Source organism: Magnolia sinica, chromosome 1 (genome assembly GCF_029962835.1).
Source record: "Magnolia sinica isolate HGM2019 chromosome 1, MsV1, whole genome shotgun sequence".
In the NCBI taxonomy this organism is placed as follows: domain Eukaryota; kingdom Viridiplantae; phylum Streptophyta; class Magnoliopsida; order Magnoliales; family Magnoliaceae; genus Magnolia; species Magnolia sinica.
Window position 1 is genome coordinate 141,509,620 of NC_080573.1, and position 15,889 is coordinate 141,525,508.

Sequence of the window (15,889 nt, forward strand, 5' to 3'; positions counted from 1 at the left end):
TTCGAAGGGCTAACTATAGTGGTGCGAAGCCACACCTATCCCGATTCGCTTCCATCTTCTACCATCCGTATTCCTCTTCTCCTACAATCATTCCACCTGCAAGCTCATTGTTATTTTGTAGTCATTCCTTCTCTACTGCAGTTTTCTGGAATCTGGCCTTGTAGGGTTCCCCAAATTGAAACCCATGAATCCTTTGGATTGGGGAAATATTATGTGCATGTGTGGATGAATTTACTCTCCTTTGAGCATTGTTTGGTCTATAACTTTAATTGATCCAGCCCTAGCATGTGTAGGCCTGGACCCCAATAGATTCCCCTTTGTTGAATGCTTGATTTTTTTTTGTGGTATGTGGAATTTTGTTTGATTGTTTCTGAACTAGTATAATCTAAAGCCTGAACTCTTGCATAGCATATTTAAATTTTCATGTCCTGCATCACTTGGATTGACTCCCAATGTTAGACTTAGTCCCCTGAGGAATAGTCTTAACATTTGAATTCCAAGAGTCAAAATGCCTCACAACTTGTGGTTTGAGGTAGTACTCAAGGTCTTGCACCACTTGGTACGTGTGCTCTAGGGTGCCGATGTCACGAGAGAAGATTTCTCGTTGGATCTCGAATCGGAGGCCCATCCTAAATCTGGGCCGCATGATCATCGAGTCCTCATCAATGTCACATCACATCATGTATTCCTCGAATTCGGTGATGTAATCTGACATGGTCATGGATCCTTCTTCGAACCTTTTGATATGTATTGCCCCTTAACTATAGATCAGATCCACCAGATGAGAAACTCAATTCCGCTCAAAATAGTGGTCCATGTCCACCATCTAGTCAAGGAATGCCTTGGGATCCAGGCAACCATCAAAATTGGGAGCCTCCACTTTCACACTCTTCATGGCTTGTGCATCTTGGTCATGACGCTCCTCACGACATGGTTGCACATGTGCTCTACCACGTCCTCTCCCAACAACTTGATCCCCAACTTGAGATTGAACATCTTCTCTAGTGTCAGGGTTCGCCTGAAAGGAGGACTCAAGCTAATTTACATGCGCATTGGTTGCGGTCAATTGAGTAGCGGTGGTCCTATTGTGCGCTTCAATGGCCGTCAAATGGTTGTTGATAGCGTTAAGGGCCTCAACAACTTGTTCTGGATTCATAGTGGGATGTAGGCCAAAACCATGTCCAGAACGAGTGAGCATACACAAGGAAACTCTGAAGGGGAAACTTAGACCCTAAAGTAATGTTATGACAAAGACAATGACTAACCTAGATGTCGAATTGGACACAATGACGATACTATCCTGAAAATTCAGCAAGCCGCTAATCTGAAAATTCAGCAGGATGACAATTTGAGATTACCAAACTGAAAATTCAGCTATAGTATAATCTGAAAACACTAACTGAAAATTCAGCAATGGGACACACTCCAAACTAGAAAAATCACAATATGATCCTAGACTCTATATGCAATAGATGCGCTAACAACCCTAAATGTAAAGTTCCAACCTAGTTGCAACACAAATAACCTATGCTAAACCTATGTCTTTGATACCAAAATTGATGCAAGACATATGCATGTGGCTAAATAATGAGGTGAGATCATTTAACAAATTAAATTAATTAATCAAAATAACAAAACATGCTAAAATCATCAAACATCTCAAGATTCCAACAAGAAACTATGAAGAGTCTAGCCACAATCAATAGGCTATGCCATGCATGATCATTAAATACTTGAAACTACGATGTAGTGAATGTAAGAACATGCAAATAGCATAGGAACATGTCTATTTCAAAAGGGAAGGTCAAATACTACCTAGGGCTTGTTCAATTAGGTTGTAGGTAAACCTAGGGTTTAGAGAATTTAAGGAAAGGTTGAAATTAGGGTTCAATCAACTCAATTGGCTATGGGGTTTTGGGGCTTTAGGCCTTAATTGAAGGGTATCAAGGTTTTGGGTGGTAGGATGTCAGGGATTTTCGGTTAATTAGGGAAATTAAGAATTTAGGGTTTGGGAGATTTGGGGAAAATAGGAAATTAGGGAATCTAGGGTTAGGGCTAGGGTTTAGGGTAGGAAATGAAGGGTTTTTTATGAGATAGCAAAAGGGAATTAAAGGGAGAAAGAAGGGGCCGTATGAACCAACCTTGGGTTTCACATGTGTGGTCATACAATCACACGTGTGGGGTTTGGGGCTAGGTTTTGGGTTCCCTAGGGTGGGGTTTTGATGAGTTAATGAAAAGAATGGGGAAGTATTCTAGAAGGGTTTGGAGGTTTGGAAAGGTAGAAGATGAAAAGCTCAAAGGAATACCTTGGATGGAGAAGATGAACTATGTAAGATAGTTGGAAGCTTTGCACTTCAAAGATTGAAGAAGGGCTTCGCACCAATCTTTGTTCCAAATCACTTGGAATAGGTCTTCACATCGCATGAAGGGGGGAAACAAAGAGTTTTTTTATAAAGAAAAATAATCCACCATCAGAGGTCACACGAATCCCCCCCCCCCCCAACATAGTCTCAGCAAAGATTACAAAAACATCCATATGTAATGTACTTTTACTAAATTGCCCATATAATATTCTAAAAAAACATAATACATCTCTCATAAATGGTCCAAAACATGAATCAAAGTATAAAATAAATAATAAGATAATCTTATGCCCTATGTATCATCCATCGAGCCCCACAAGTGGTCACAATCACGATCTGACAGTGATGATGGTCCTGATGGCAATCCAACTGTCAGAATGATACGTCGATGAAACGACCCGATGCTCCTTATGAGGATGCTCATGAAGATTTAGGCCCAGTGGGCCCCATGTATGACTCATCCAGCCATAAGGACACTAGTGCTCTCCTCCTCGCATACACTCGAACGGGTGGCGTGCATATTTCCTCATCACTAGGTAATTGAGTCGTGAATGCTCGGGTGCCAAAATCCGAGGTGTGACACTAGGGAGGCCAGAGTAAGTATGTAGTGATTCAAAGTTGCCTAGGCAGAGTCCCAATAAGAGATAGAAGGATAGACAACATATTGAGATGGTTGGATCATGTGTAATGAAGACTACTGACGAGGAAGGTAACATTGATCGAGGATGAAGGCCTTGAAAATAGGACGAAGAGGACCTGGAAGTACTTGGATTGAAGTGGTGAGAAGGGATTGGAAGTCTTGTTAACATATTAAGGATAGGGCCTTAAAAGAGGCAACATGATCCGTTAAGCGATCTCCAAATAGCTAGACAAGAGTAAGATGATGATGATATTAGTTATGCATCGGCTTGACATCCAAAATCTAATCTCTCCTTTTAGTATTTTAAATTGTAAAACTGCTTAGTAAAGTTTTAGTAAATCCCAAATAGTAGAGGCAAGGATGAAGAATTAACATGGTCCAATTTTATCTATTACTAGACACCAAGGAATTCAATAACGGAAATGGTGGCCATAACGGCCAGTCTTATGGCCATTAAGATATAGGCCGTTGTGGCCATTACGGCCTTGTGACGGTCAAAATTTTTTTCAAAGAAAGGAAATGTATCAGCCTGTCACCACCATTACAGGTTATTACGTGCCAATGGCCATTACAGCCCCTAGTGTTACCATTATGGCCATTGCGCAACAATTTTTTAATGCCATGCTAGAAACATATTGGTCACTGGATTTCCATTTAACTTGGTTTTGTTTACATTGCTTAGAATTTGATTACCGTTGTCTCTCCATTGATATCATCACACGAATATCTCTTTTCATTCATTCTAATGCCTGCTTCACTTTTCATGTGCAGGTTTGGTTCATGGGTGAACACTCTCATATTTCAGCAGAATTTGATAATGTAAGCCAACTCGGACATTTTTTTTGTTAAGTTTTTCATGTCAGAGTTCAGTTGTTGCATTTTACTTTATCGTAGATCTTTGATCCCTTTTTTTAGCATTATTGATGATATGGTCCAACTGAAGTTATGGCCCTTCATAGAGTGTAATGGTGTAACGAGATCCATGGAGCCAACCCAATTAGTTGGGATAGGTCTCACATCATGATGATGATGATCATCTTCCTGTTACCCTCTGACCGACAACTGAAACATCTTGCAGTAGCTACGATGGTTCATTATCTGGACGCGCTATAAATCTTGGATTGCAAAATATACTTACATACTGTGTTATTACTTATTAATGATATGAGCAACAGTTTCTTTCTGAGCTATGAATTGCCTTGCTTTTGTTGCATAAGTTTAATGCTTATTCTTTTTCAAAATTTTGGTTGACAACCATCACTGTAATAACCTTTATTAACTACTTCATTGCATGTTCTTTTATCAGATTAGAACTTATTTATTCCACATTTTTAACCTTTTTCCGAGTTCAGTATATGGCCTATGCTGTACAGAGGCAAACCCTGTAACTCCAAGCTCTGTCACTCACTTTTGTGATTGACATTCTTAGCCCAAAAATGCATTATCTTCCATGTTTCCAAGATAGTTTGATAACTTTTCAATACAATTAGCACTCCAATTTAATGTTTTTGGCCATTAAAAGACTTTGTGCAGTTCACCATCCGACTTTCTTTACTGCAACAGGTTGTCTCAGCAGTCTTGGATAATTATGAAAGTCCTGGAAAAAATGTAGACAATCTAAACCAGGATCAACCAAGCCCCCAAACTGGGTGGGTGCAAGAAGCGCACAAAGTCGAGGACCTTCCCTCTCCTTCACCAGCTGTCATGACAAGAGTTCCCTCTTTGAAGAGTATTGTAAATGACAGAGGCGAAATAAATGTAGCTGTGTAAGGCTGCAAGCCCATCCCCTCCCACCCAATTTTAGGAGTGGCATCTATATTTTTCTTTATTGCAGTTTATATCATGCCTTCTATCTTCTTTGTTCAACAGTGAATATGCCAAGAACCCCAACTTTTGGTCTAGGGTATGCGTGCATAACATGGCCAAGCTTGCGAAGGAGGCTACAACCGTGCGGCGTGTCTTGGAATCTTTGTTCCGCTATTTTGATAATGGAAACCTCTGGTTGCCTCAACATGGGTTTGCACTTCCTGTCTTGTTGCATATGCAGTCGGTGATGGAAAAATCTGGTAGGACTATTGAATTTTCACTTTGGTGTATTATTTATCCCACTTACAAGGACCTAATACATGTGAGAATGATTTATGCTATCTGATTCTTGCTTTTTCTTCATTTGATCAGGCTTTTATTTTACTTGCAGGTCAGAACACACACTTGTTGTTATCCATCTTAGTCAAGCATCTTGACCACAAGAGTGTTGTTAAGGAACCTGACATGCAGCTAAATATTGTGGAAGTTGCCACTTCTCTGGCTCAACACACAAAGCTTCAGCCTTCTCTAGCAATAATTGGCTCAATAAGTGACCTAATGAGGCATTTGAGGAAAAGCATACATTGCTCACTTGATGACTCAAACCTGGGAGGTGACATAATCAAATGGAACATAAAATTTCGAAAATCAGTAGATGAGTGCCTTGTGCAGTTAGCAAATAAGGTCACATCTTTCTCCTTGATACTTCTAGATAATGTCACATTAACATTTGAACACAAATCTACAAAGATTTCTTTGTTATTTTTAACTGTTACTAGAAACTACTTATGGTGTTAATGTGCAATTCCAGTTTTTAATTAACATGTTTTGAGTAATTTAACAGATAACAATCTTCAGTTTAAACTAGGATCTGAGATCTCATAGGCCACTTGGTTTGCAAGTCCACTGTTTATGGCATTATGAAAGAATATAAAATGGTGATGCCTTTGGTGAACAGGTTGGGGATGCTGGGCCTGTTCTTGACCTGATGGCTGTTTTGTTGGAGAACATCTCGACTATTTCAGTTATAGCTAGAACAACAATTTCAGCTGTTTATCGTCTTGCACAAATAATAGCATCAGTACCAAATTTGACATATCATAATAAGGCAAGTTAATCAAGCACATATTCTGTTGTTTCAGTGTTCTTAACGATATATTTGGATGTTTCACGAGTTGCAGGTTGCACATATCCTGGTGGAAATGATGGGTGTCCATTCCACTCTGCATTTGGGATGATGCCAAAACATGAACAGTTACTGGGAATACATTTTCCACCTTTTTCTACCCCAAATTAATATTCAAAACGTTTTTGGTCTGATCTGAAATGTTCCAGATGTTGACTTGGGCAGAAAAACTCCTTTTCTGTGGTCCTTGGAACATCCAAACGCAGCCCAAATATTTGATTTGTTTTTTGGGCTAAGTTTCAGAAACTGCATCAATATTTATATCATTTGCACTTTTGCAGGCATTTCCCGAGGCATTATTCCATCACTTACTCTTAGCAATGGTCTACCCAGATCATGAAACACGTGTGGGGGCTCATCGCATCTTCTCTGTTGTTCTTGTTCCCTCTTCTGTTTGCCCCCGTCCTTGCTCATCTGCTTCAGACCGCCCTCCAAAGGCATATGATCTCCGAAGGACACTTACAAGAACTGTATCGGTCTTTTCATCTTCAGCCGCTCTCTTTGAGAGGCTTAGAAGGGAGAAAAGTTCCTTGCGAGAAAGTCTCTGTCAAGACAGTGTGGACAAACTACTTGATAATGATGATGGACAACAAAAATCCAACAATGATGCAAAACTATTCACATTAAAGTCATCTAAAAGTCGACTTCGCAGCTTCAGAGGTTCCACTTTACCTTCATCCACAGATGGGAAATCTTCAAGCATTTTGAGCAAGGAACTGGTATGTATCAATGAAGTGTGATCCTTTAGCTGTCCATTATGCTAGTCAAATTGATGTCCTAAATCTCTAAAAGATTCACTTCAAGTATGACCTGGCCTGACTGATCCTCCCATGTACCAAACTTCAGGACCCAATTTCTCTTAGATTAAACAGTCGCCAGATTATGCTTCTGCTTTCATCCTTATGGGCTCAAGCCATCTCCTCGCAAAATACTCCTGGAAACTATGAAGCAATTGCTCACACATACAGTCTGGTATTATTGTTTTCACGAACAAAGGTAAGAGATGTTGGTATTTATGCTGAATGGATGTTGATTGTGTTGGCTTCAAAGGCAATGTTTGTAATCATCGTCACAGCCTGGTCCCAGTTATTTGGTGTCGGCATGATCCTTTCTAACCATGTGTTGCTCCCACTCCTGCTTCCTTGTCATCTATCCTAGATAACATTTTGGAACGGATGCTTCCACGGACCACCCGAATCCATTTGCCTTCTTCTTCACACTTTGTGCAAGTTTAGGTCAGCTTTATGAATCCTATTTTGCCAATCTACATAAGGCCATATCCTTGTTAACGAACATGCCTTCATATCTCTTCCTGCCACCTCAATCCGAGTTCTTTTAGGTCTTCATGTCACCTCTTTTAGGCCCTTCAACCTGATTATGTTCCCCTCCTTAACAGAGCCATCTCCAGCCTTTTTGCGTGTCAGAGAACTATCTCAATCTGCTCCATTATTTATCTTTTTATTTATTTATTTATTATTTTTATTATTATTTGTTGTTATTGTTGTTGTTGTTATTATTATTATTGTTGTTGTTGTTGTTGTTGTTATCATCATCATCATCATTATTATTATCACTTGTGTTATTATTATTTGCACCGGTGCTTCCTATTATGATACCTCTCTTTAATATGACACTTACTATTTTCCTTCAAGAATCTTCAAGCTGAAAGGGAAATGTTATAGGATAGCCATAAGACCAGCCATGCTTTATGGGACAACATGTTGGGCAGTTCAGAAACGTAGGATGAGTGTAGCTGAAATGAGGATGTTGAGATGGATGAGTGGCAAGATGAGGAAGGATGGAATTAGAAATGAATTCATATGAGGGAACTTAGGAGTAACACCAATGGACAATAAGATGAGAGAAAGTAAACTTTTGGTATGGTCATGTGCAACTGAGACCAAGAACTGCGCTGGTTAGGAGTGACTTGGTGCAACTTGAAGGCCCTAAAAGGGCAAGGGGAAGGCCCAAAAGGATGTGGGTGGAGGTAGTAAGAAAAGACTTGATGACCTATAGTCGTCTAACTGAAGTCATGGCCCTTGATAGAGCGGAATGGCGGAATAGGATTCACGTAGCCAACCCCAATTAGTTGGCATAAGGCTTGGATGACAATCATGAATCTTCATGTTGAAAGCATGCTTTGGTTGCAATCGTTTCTTCAGCTGTTTTCACAGTGAAATTGCTAGAGGAAGCCATGGGTGTATTTGTCCTATTGAATTGCTGCATCTTATGCAATGAATTAATATATAAAGCGATGAATGCATTTTCTTAGTTATGTTGCAGATAACCAAATGCATCTGAAACACCATTTTATGTCGATTAATAATTGATTTTACTACACCGATCAAAAGAAAAATCATTTTCACTATAGCAGAGGAGATAATATTATCATGCTGAAAATTTTCTGCCCAGTCAAATTCTTCATGATGCATTATGATATTAACTACATCCAGATTTGCTCATTGTTTAACGGAAATTTTTTGACGGCCTTTGTGAGTGTCTTTGCCTAGGGTCCTCATAATATACAGAAGATCTAGAACAAAGTTATTAACTTTTTATGGCAATATATGCAACCCATGATTAGCTAACATAATAATTATTCACCTTCTGGAAAGGGAAGAGACACTTCATCCTAGAATGTGAAGATAGGCACAGGATATTATCGAGTCTTCAATCCATTTAAAGGTCCTAGCTCCATCTTCTGATACTCATTCATGTCACGATCTCCTACTATTACTATTAGGTGATGGAAGTGAACCAGGCAAATCTTCAGTTCATGTATTAACACCTTTAGCACTATGATTATTTTCAAAGGAAACTGCTAACTGCTTCCCCACCTGAAAAGACCCTTCAACAAATTGGATCATATTGCACCAAATTATCGATTGGAGGTGGTGGGTTCTCCAAATGGATGGTAGGTCAGATTGTAGTCTGCAACAGCCCCCATGCCAATTTAACTTGAAATTCCTAATTTAGACACAAGATGGATATGAGCCTTTATGCTATATCAGTCATGATTCACTCCATTTATAATCAAATTTAGCTACTTAACTACGACCCATAATACCTTTTTCTTTAGTATCGCTATAGGACTGTATAACCATCTCTTATTGGTTTGACATCAGTCATTTCCAGTGAGATTCCAGCAATTTGAAATCTTTGGAATCTAGAGCAGCCTATTACACCCTGGATAAATTCATGAATCCAATCATAAAAAGCCATTTAGGAGTGTGGCAACACAATGTAGGTATCGTGATCCTTAGCAGATGATGCATTTGTTGAAGAATTAAACGCCTTGGATCATCAACCACTTTCAAGAACTTTGCCTCCAAGGGCTGTCACTAAGGATGACATGCAGAAGTCTTCTTCTTCTTTTTTTTGAAGCAATGAGCACTTTATTAATAAAGGGCTGAAGCCAAAGAATACAAAGAAAAGAAAAGAAAAGAAAAAAGCAATTACAATCTAGCCACAAGACAGTAAACTGATTGATGCCTAAAACATTAGATACACTCCCCCATTCCATGACATTCGATTTCACCTGTTGAAGACTTTCGAAAGACACCCCTTTCTATTCTCGAAGCAACAGTTGTTTCTTTCCAACCAAATGCTCCAAATCCCAGCCAGTAGACAAACTTGCGGAAGTCATTGACATGTTGGGTCAAGGATAAGACAAAATCCTACTCTATAAAATGTTTTCCTATAAGGAAGATAGAGTGATTCCGATTATGCATTCAAGACATCCCAGCTTAATGATTTTCCATTAAGGTAGTAGTTGGAGGATCCTTGAATGCGGAAGTTCATTCCCCAATCCACTCTATTGAATATCAAGGATGAGGGTGGATTGGAGGATGAACTTCCCTGAGAAAAAGGGCTTTGGGTATATGATATAAGGTAAAACACTCAAAAACACTCTCTTCTTTCTCTGCCAGCAACAATAGATAAGCTCTCTTTATATAGGCAAAAGGTTTCAACGGATATCAAACGGTTACATTTATGACAGAGTTCGATATCATCGAGTGTATACTCCCGATAGCATCGACGGTCCACTCGATGACACAAACTCAAATGTCATACGCTTTTGAAACCAATTGTCAGCTGGTCAAGGGAATCGAAACACGTATCGATGTCATCGGAATTCGAACTCTGATTCTATCAATGCGAGGTTTGATTCCTTGACATTTGAAAATGAGAGAGACTTGCATTGAAGTATTTCAGGTTTACAAGAATGATCGTGGGACCTTCGAGATTATCGGAATTTGAATGTCAATAATATCGATAGCTGTGTCGAGGCATCGATAAATCCAAGGGATTTTCGTTTAAGCTTGCTGGACAGTTTCTGTCCCTGTTCGATGCCATCAAAACCGTACCGATATCATCGACATTTGAATATCGATTCTATCAAGTGACCCTCGATCACAGATAAACAACCCTGAAATAATTGCTGGAAGACTAGGCGCCCATGACCGATAATATTGAGAGCCCTCCGATGTCATTGAGATTTGAACTTCAATGGTATCGAGAACGGCTTCGATATATTGATGCACATGTGATTTTCTTAAGTAAAAACAGGGGCGCCGGATATCTGTCTGTTGATATTATCGAGTCAACTTCGATGGACTCGACATTAGGAAATTGTGGAAAATGATAAGGTTTCCTTTTCTTTAGGTCTGAGAGTGGAAAGGAAATTCCCTTTTAATGTGGAAATCTGAGGAAAAGGATATTGATATCCTCAATCCTCTTGTCTTTTGCAAACAAGGGAAACTGTCACATCACATCTAAGGAAATCTATTTCCTTTCCTCTGTTAGTTTTTTATTTCCACCAATCCAAACGGCCCCAAGATGATACTCAGTGTCGTAGACACGTTCTGACTTCCTAAGGAGTGCTGATAAATGTTTTTGTGCCCCTTCTTCTTGAAACCTTTGGAAGAGGAGGATAGGAGGCAAGGATTCAGAGGATGTTGGTCGTAAATCATTTTAAGGTAACATCTTGCAGGATTCAGAATCGCACTGATGAAGGGAATGAGGATCTAGAAGCTAATAGCTTTAGTAATACACTCAATATTTAACTTGGAGCTATGCAATTGACTCCTTACACTGAATAGAAAACACCTTGAGTTCTTTTTTTTTTTTTTTTTTTTTTTTGGATTTCTTACTGGAGCTAGATACTCATTTTAAATATGCATATTCTTCTCATCATTATTCACATAGAACCTTGGCACTTCAGGAATTAAAAACTTTATTCTCAGAAGTATCTCTGTCTATGATAAATTGTTCATGATAGATCCTTTATAATACAAATATGATACTTTTGGTTTTGTAATCTTGACCATGCTTTGCCAACCATGTTTCATCTATAAATTCTTCAGTGCTCACTGTTTTTATGTCTTACATTTCTTAACATCTTGTTAGAATTTCATTGCACAGTGGCTCTAGATGAAATGACAAGTGCTTGCCTTGCTACTTGTTCTGATAAATTGATTCAGATGCCATCTTGTATCGATATTTTGACAAGTCTCTGTTGTCTTTGTATGGAAACTCTATCTTATAATACACTGGGTTTTGCAGACGTCGAGCCATGAGGCTTTAGTTCGGAGTTTTCAGCTAGCATTTTCTTTAAGGAGCATTTCTCTCAGAAAAGGAGGTTAGCTCCCAAACTTTTTCATTTAATTGGAAAGTTGCTTGCCAAGGAGTCCTCCACTATCATTTTGATATTTTATAGCATCAAACTGGATACTTGTTCCATGATAATACTATGTAAACTACGCCTCTGCCTCAATCACATACTCCCATCTCCCTTTGTTACTTTATTTCATTATGTTTATTGATGTTTCAGAAAACGGTAGTTTAGTAAGGACGCGGTATGTTCTATATTTCGGGACTGGGGCCTGAGTCTTCCCAAATGGTGAGTGGTGTCAGACTTTTAGTTGGTTTTATAAATATGGAACATCAGCTATGGACATGTCACTCAAGATTGAGCTGAGAATTAGTTTTTGAGGTCAAGCAAACCTAAGGAATGACTGCTAAGTAGGATCAAAGAGATATGCATGTTTAGTTCTACATTTACTTGAGAAGAAAAATTGAAAAATGATGGAGATGTTTGAAACACAAAACTGTTGTCTTATTCTGGAAAAAACGTGAACACACGGCAATGGTATTCAACTAATACAGAGGACTGGTATTTAAACATACAAAAACAGAGTAGCAAATTGCATGAAATCTGGGGAGAAATTGCATGAAATCTGTGCCATGAAATCTGGGGAGAAATTGCATGAAATCTGGGCTCTGCATCTTGTCTGATTTCAAATTTCAAACGTGGAAATTGCATGAAATCTGGGCTCTGCATCTTGTCTGATTTCAAATTTCAAACGTGGATTGAAGTTTCCTTATCTTGTCGATCCTCCAACGTAGATTGGACGCCATCCAACGTAGATTTGTCCTGCCGGGTCTGAGTTGTGCTAATAACTTGAACTTGAGTGGCAAGCAGCAGTGAGCAAAGAGATGCATGGTCAGTTATATATTCTCTTTACCTTCTGCTATTGGATGTCCATCAATCTTTTGATCGCTCCATAGTTCTCAAGGCCTTTATAAGATCTTTTGTGTATCTAGACACTGACTTGAAAAAAATTGGAGACATTGAGTAAGTATTTAGCAAATACCTTTCTTGGTTTTTTGGCTCAGATCAAGTGTAGAACATATTTAGCAACTTTAACTGTGTTACAGAATATACCTTGCTGTGCTAGAGACACAGTGATATTAACATCAAGAATGAACTTCTATTCTCCTCACTTCTGTTTTGGTGTATATATATATATATATATATATATATATATATATATCATATTTAATGTAGGTTAACATATATGTATTCATATGGAATCGCTTTTCTTATATCTTATGCTTTATGAACGGTTAAGATGGTAGTTGTCATTGTTCTGGGTGATGGATGTAATGGTACTGCGTCAGACCCATCGTGATTGTATTCTCGTTTTGGGTGGTGGATGATGGGTCCTCCCATACACCAAAAGTAGTTAATATTCCTTAAATCATGCACAACTGTTTGTAGCTGACATTAGATGTGACATTTATTGCATTCATGCAATAATGAATACAAAATCGGTAATCACAGTGATAATTTTCATGTCTTACTGGTTATTGACTTGATTTTATGCCTTAAGTGCACAAGTAGGGATATTGCTTCAGGAAATGTTGTATTGACGATTTTGTCCCTTCAATGTATGCATTGATTTCTTTTCACCCATTCAGTACCTCAGTTGCTTGGGTGATGAGGTTCAATTGTATGTAACATATTGAACTCCAGTTTTTCCTCTGTAACTTCTTCATTGGTATGCAGTGTTGTTATTGACATGTAGAGTCATAATACAAGAAGCATAGATTAAGGTCCACAAGTTTTCCTTTAGAATCTTATTTTTCATCATCAGCGTCATATTCTTTCTGCTTCATATTTTCAGCGTGGTTTCTAATTGCAATGCCTTCTCTTATCTTTACTAGTGGAACTTGTGTGTTCCCTAGAGCCAACTTGGGTGCCTATGTTTTTAACCCAATGCAAGGTAACTCCATGTGTATGTGCCTCGTGCTTAGCAGCATGTTTGGCAACTGCCTCTTCATGACCCTCCATTTCTTGCTTGCCCTTTGGGATGCACATGTATTTAGTTGGGAACAGTGTTCAGAGTATCGGTATCATCAAATGTATCGATGACCGGGGATACGGAAACGTCTATGATATCGCGGATACATATACATATATGTGTGTGTGTGTGTGTGTGTGTGTGGGAAATGGTTCAATGCAGTCGAGCTCATGGGAACTTCCCATGAGGTCGAGCTGTGTGGGCCCCACCGTGATGTGTGCCGAACATCAACACCGTGCATTTGATGGGTCCCATTTAAATGATGGGATATCCCAAAAATCAGCCATATAAGAAACTCAGGTGGGTCATACAATCTAAAATAATGTGAAGATATGCCTAAAACATATAAAAGCACTTGGTGGGGCCCACTTAAAATTTGGATGCGTCTGACACTTGGTCTGACCCCTCGTCCAAGTGGGACACGCATAATGGATGGGCTGGATTTGTGAATCACACCTCGGTGGTCCCAACAAATGATTATGAATGTTTTAATGGGAGGATAACCCCTCTCAACTTTTGTATGTGGTGTGGCCCACACAAGTTATGGATTGACTTGACTTTTAAGCACGAGGCCCACCATGGAATGTTGTATCTGACTAATGGGGTAGATGTTCGGCACACATCATAGTGGGGCCCACACAGCTCGACCTCATGGGAAGTTCCATGAGCTCGACCGCATAGAACCATTTCCATATATATATATATCACTGAGGGAAACATTGGGAAAAGGGTAGAAATTCTCAGTGGAACTTCAAGAGATGTTAAAAGGCAAATTTTTACTCATTTAGGAAACAAAATATTGTAAAAAACAAAAATTACTTTACATAATAAATTTCCATTTGATAGGGGCCTAAACCATGTGCTGTCATAAAAAAGCAATGCAATTATATCCAAAAATTAGTTCATATTATTTAAATACAATACAATGCAAGTAATAAAACATTTGTTCTCAATTTGAGGGGTAAAAATTGAGGAAATTAGGGTTCTTCCTAATTTCACTCATTCACCAACTCAAATATTGATTTATTCATCATAAATCCATGTCAATGCAAGAGAATCATGCATAGACATTTCAATCCATGCAAATATCTGAAAACAATGAAGTTTCTACAGAGTTTTTGACACCTTTTAGTTCCAGCCTGTCTCCGCTGCGAGTTGAGATTTCTTCCCCAAATCCAAGTTTTAATTTAACAAAAACCCAGGTGTGGTAGAAATCACCCAAGGAACAAAATCCTTAGAACAAAAATCCACAAAAGAATGATGTTTTTTTTTTTTTTGGGGGGGGGGGGGGGGGGGGTGGGGTATTTTTCCCAATCTTCTAGCCAATTTTCTGGGCTTTTACATAAGTACCCCTGATACAGGAGATATTAGTGGTATCACTGCCAGGGAACTTTTATACTGTCTAAAGACCAAAATATCATTAGTATTGTTGGTATAGCCAACTTATCAGCTATATTTGGAAATTTCTGTATTACCTGGGATTTCAGAATCGTTGACCCGACAATTCCGATAATATCGGCAATATTATCGATAAGGTTGAGTCAAATCAAGTTCGTTCTGAATTGTTTGAGTTTTTGAACTACCACATACCCTCTATTTATTTCGTAATTACGTTTAGACTCCATAATTAGAAATTCATTTTAATTATATTTGGAATCCATGTAAATATTTGCGGCCTACTAAGATTGGCCAGCTAAGGATTGGCAACTATCGCCTAATACCATGGATTATTTTGACTTTCAAATTCTTAGAAATGTAAGTAAGCTGTTTATGTGATTGGGTTTTAACTAATGGGTGGTTTAATTGGTTAATTTCATTTATTATCATTTAGATTAGAAATTTGTGGTTTGAAATTCAATCAAGGTTTTGACTTGGGCAAATTGAATATTTGCATTTTCAAATGTTTTTAAGTTTAATTAATACTTATGATTAGCAAGCTTGTTTGGCATTGCATGTTTCGGACCTGACTGTTTGCATTTGGGCAGTGTTCCTAATGCAGGGGCATTTTCATACCGGGCTCAAGTGGGGTCGCCTGTGAGATGTAGGGGCACACTCGAGGTAGGTGGGGTCAACGGGGGAGGTCTCGTGTTTGAGACTCCTCACCGGGGGTGATTAATACGCATTTCACACCGGGTTCGAGTGGGGTAGCCTGTGGGATGTGGGGACACACTCGGGGTGGGCGGCCCGTGTGAGGCGGTACCCATGTGATTTGGGGCCCACGAGAGGGGTTCGGCCGAGGTCCTAACCC

General features: G+C 39.0%; 1 protein-coding gene across 2 annotated transcripts in view; it reads left to right on the forward strand.

The window, feature by feature from the left end:
* The window catches only part of LOC131221589 (protein SEMI-ROLLED LEAF 2-like), a 63,169-nt gene that overhangs the window by 38,850 nt on the left and 8,430 nt on the right, over positions 1 to 15,889 (forward strand). For both annotated transcript variants that reach the window (XM_058216872.1, XM_058216875.1), the window contains exons 6-13: positions 3,775 to 3,822; positions 4,567 to 4,769; positions 4,873 to 5,069; positions 5,201 to 5,493; positions 5,768 to 5,917; positions 6,277 to 6,714; positions 6,842 to 6,991; positions 11,561 to 11,636. In XM_058216872.1, the coding sequence (XP_058072855.1) occupies positions 3,775 to 3,822; positions 4,567 to 4,769; positions 4,873 to 5,069; positions 5,201 to 5,493; positions 5,768 to 5,917; positions 6,277 to 6,714; positions 6,842 to 6,991; positions 11,561 to 11,636 (1,555 nt within the window). The remainder of the gene's footprint in view (positions 1 to 3,774; positions 3,823 to 4,566; positions 4,770 to 4,872; positions 5,070 to 5,200; positions 5,494 to 5,767; positions 5,918 to 6,276; positions 6,715 to 6,841; positions 6,992 to 11,560; positions 11,637 to 15,889) is intronic.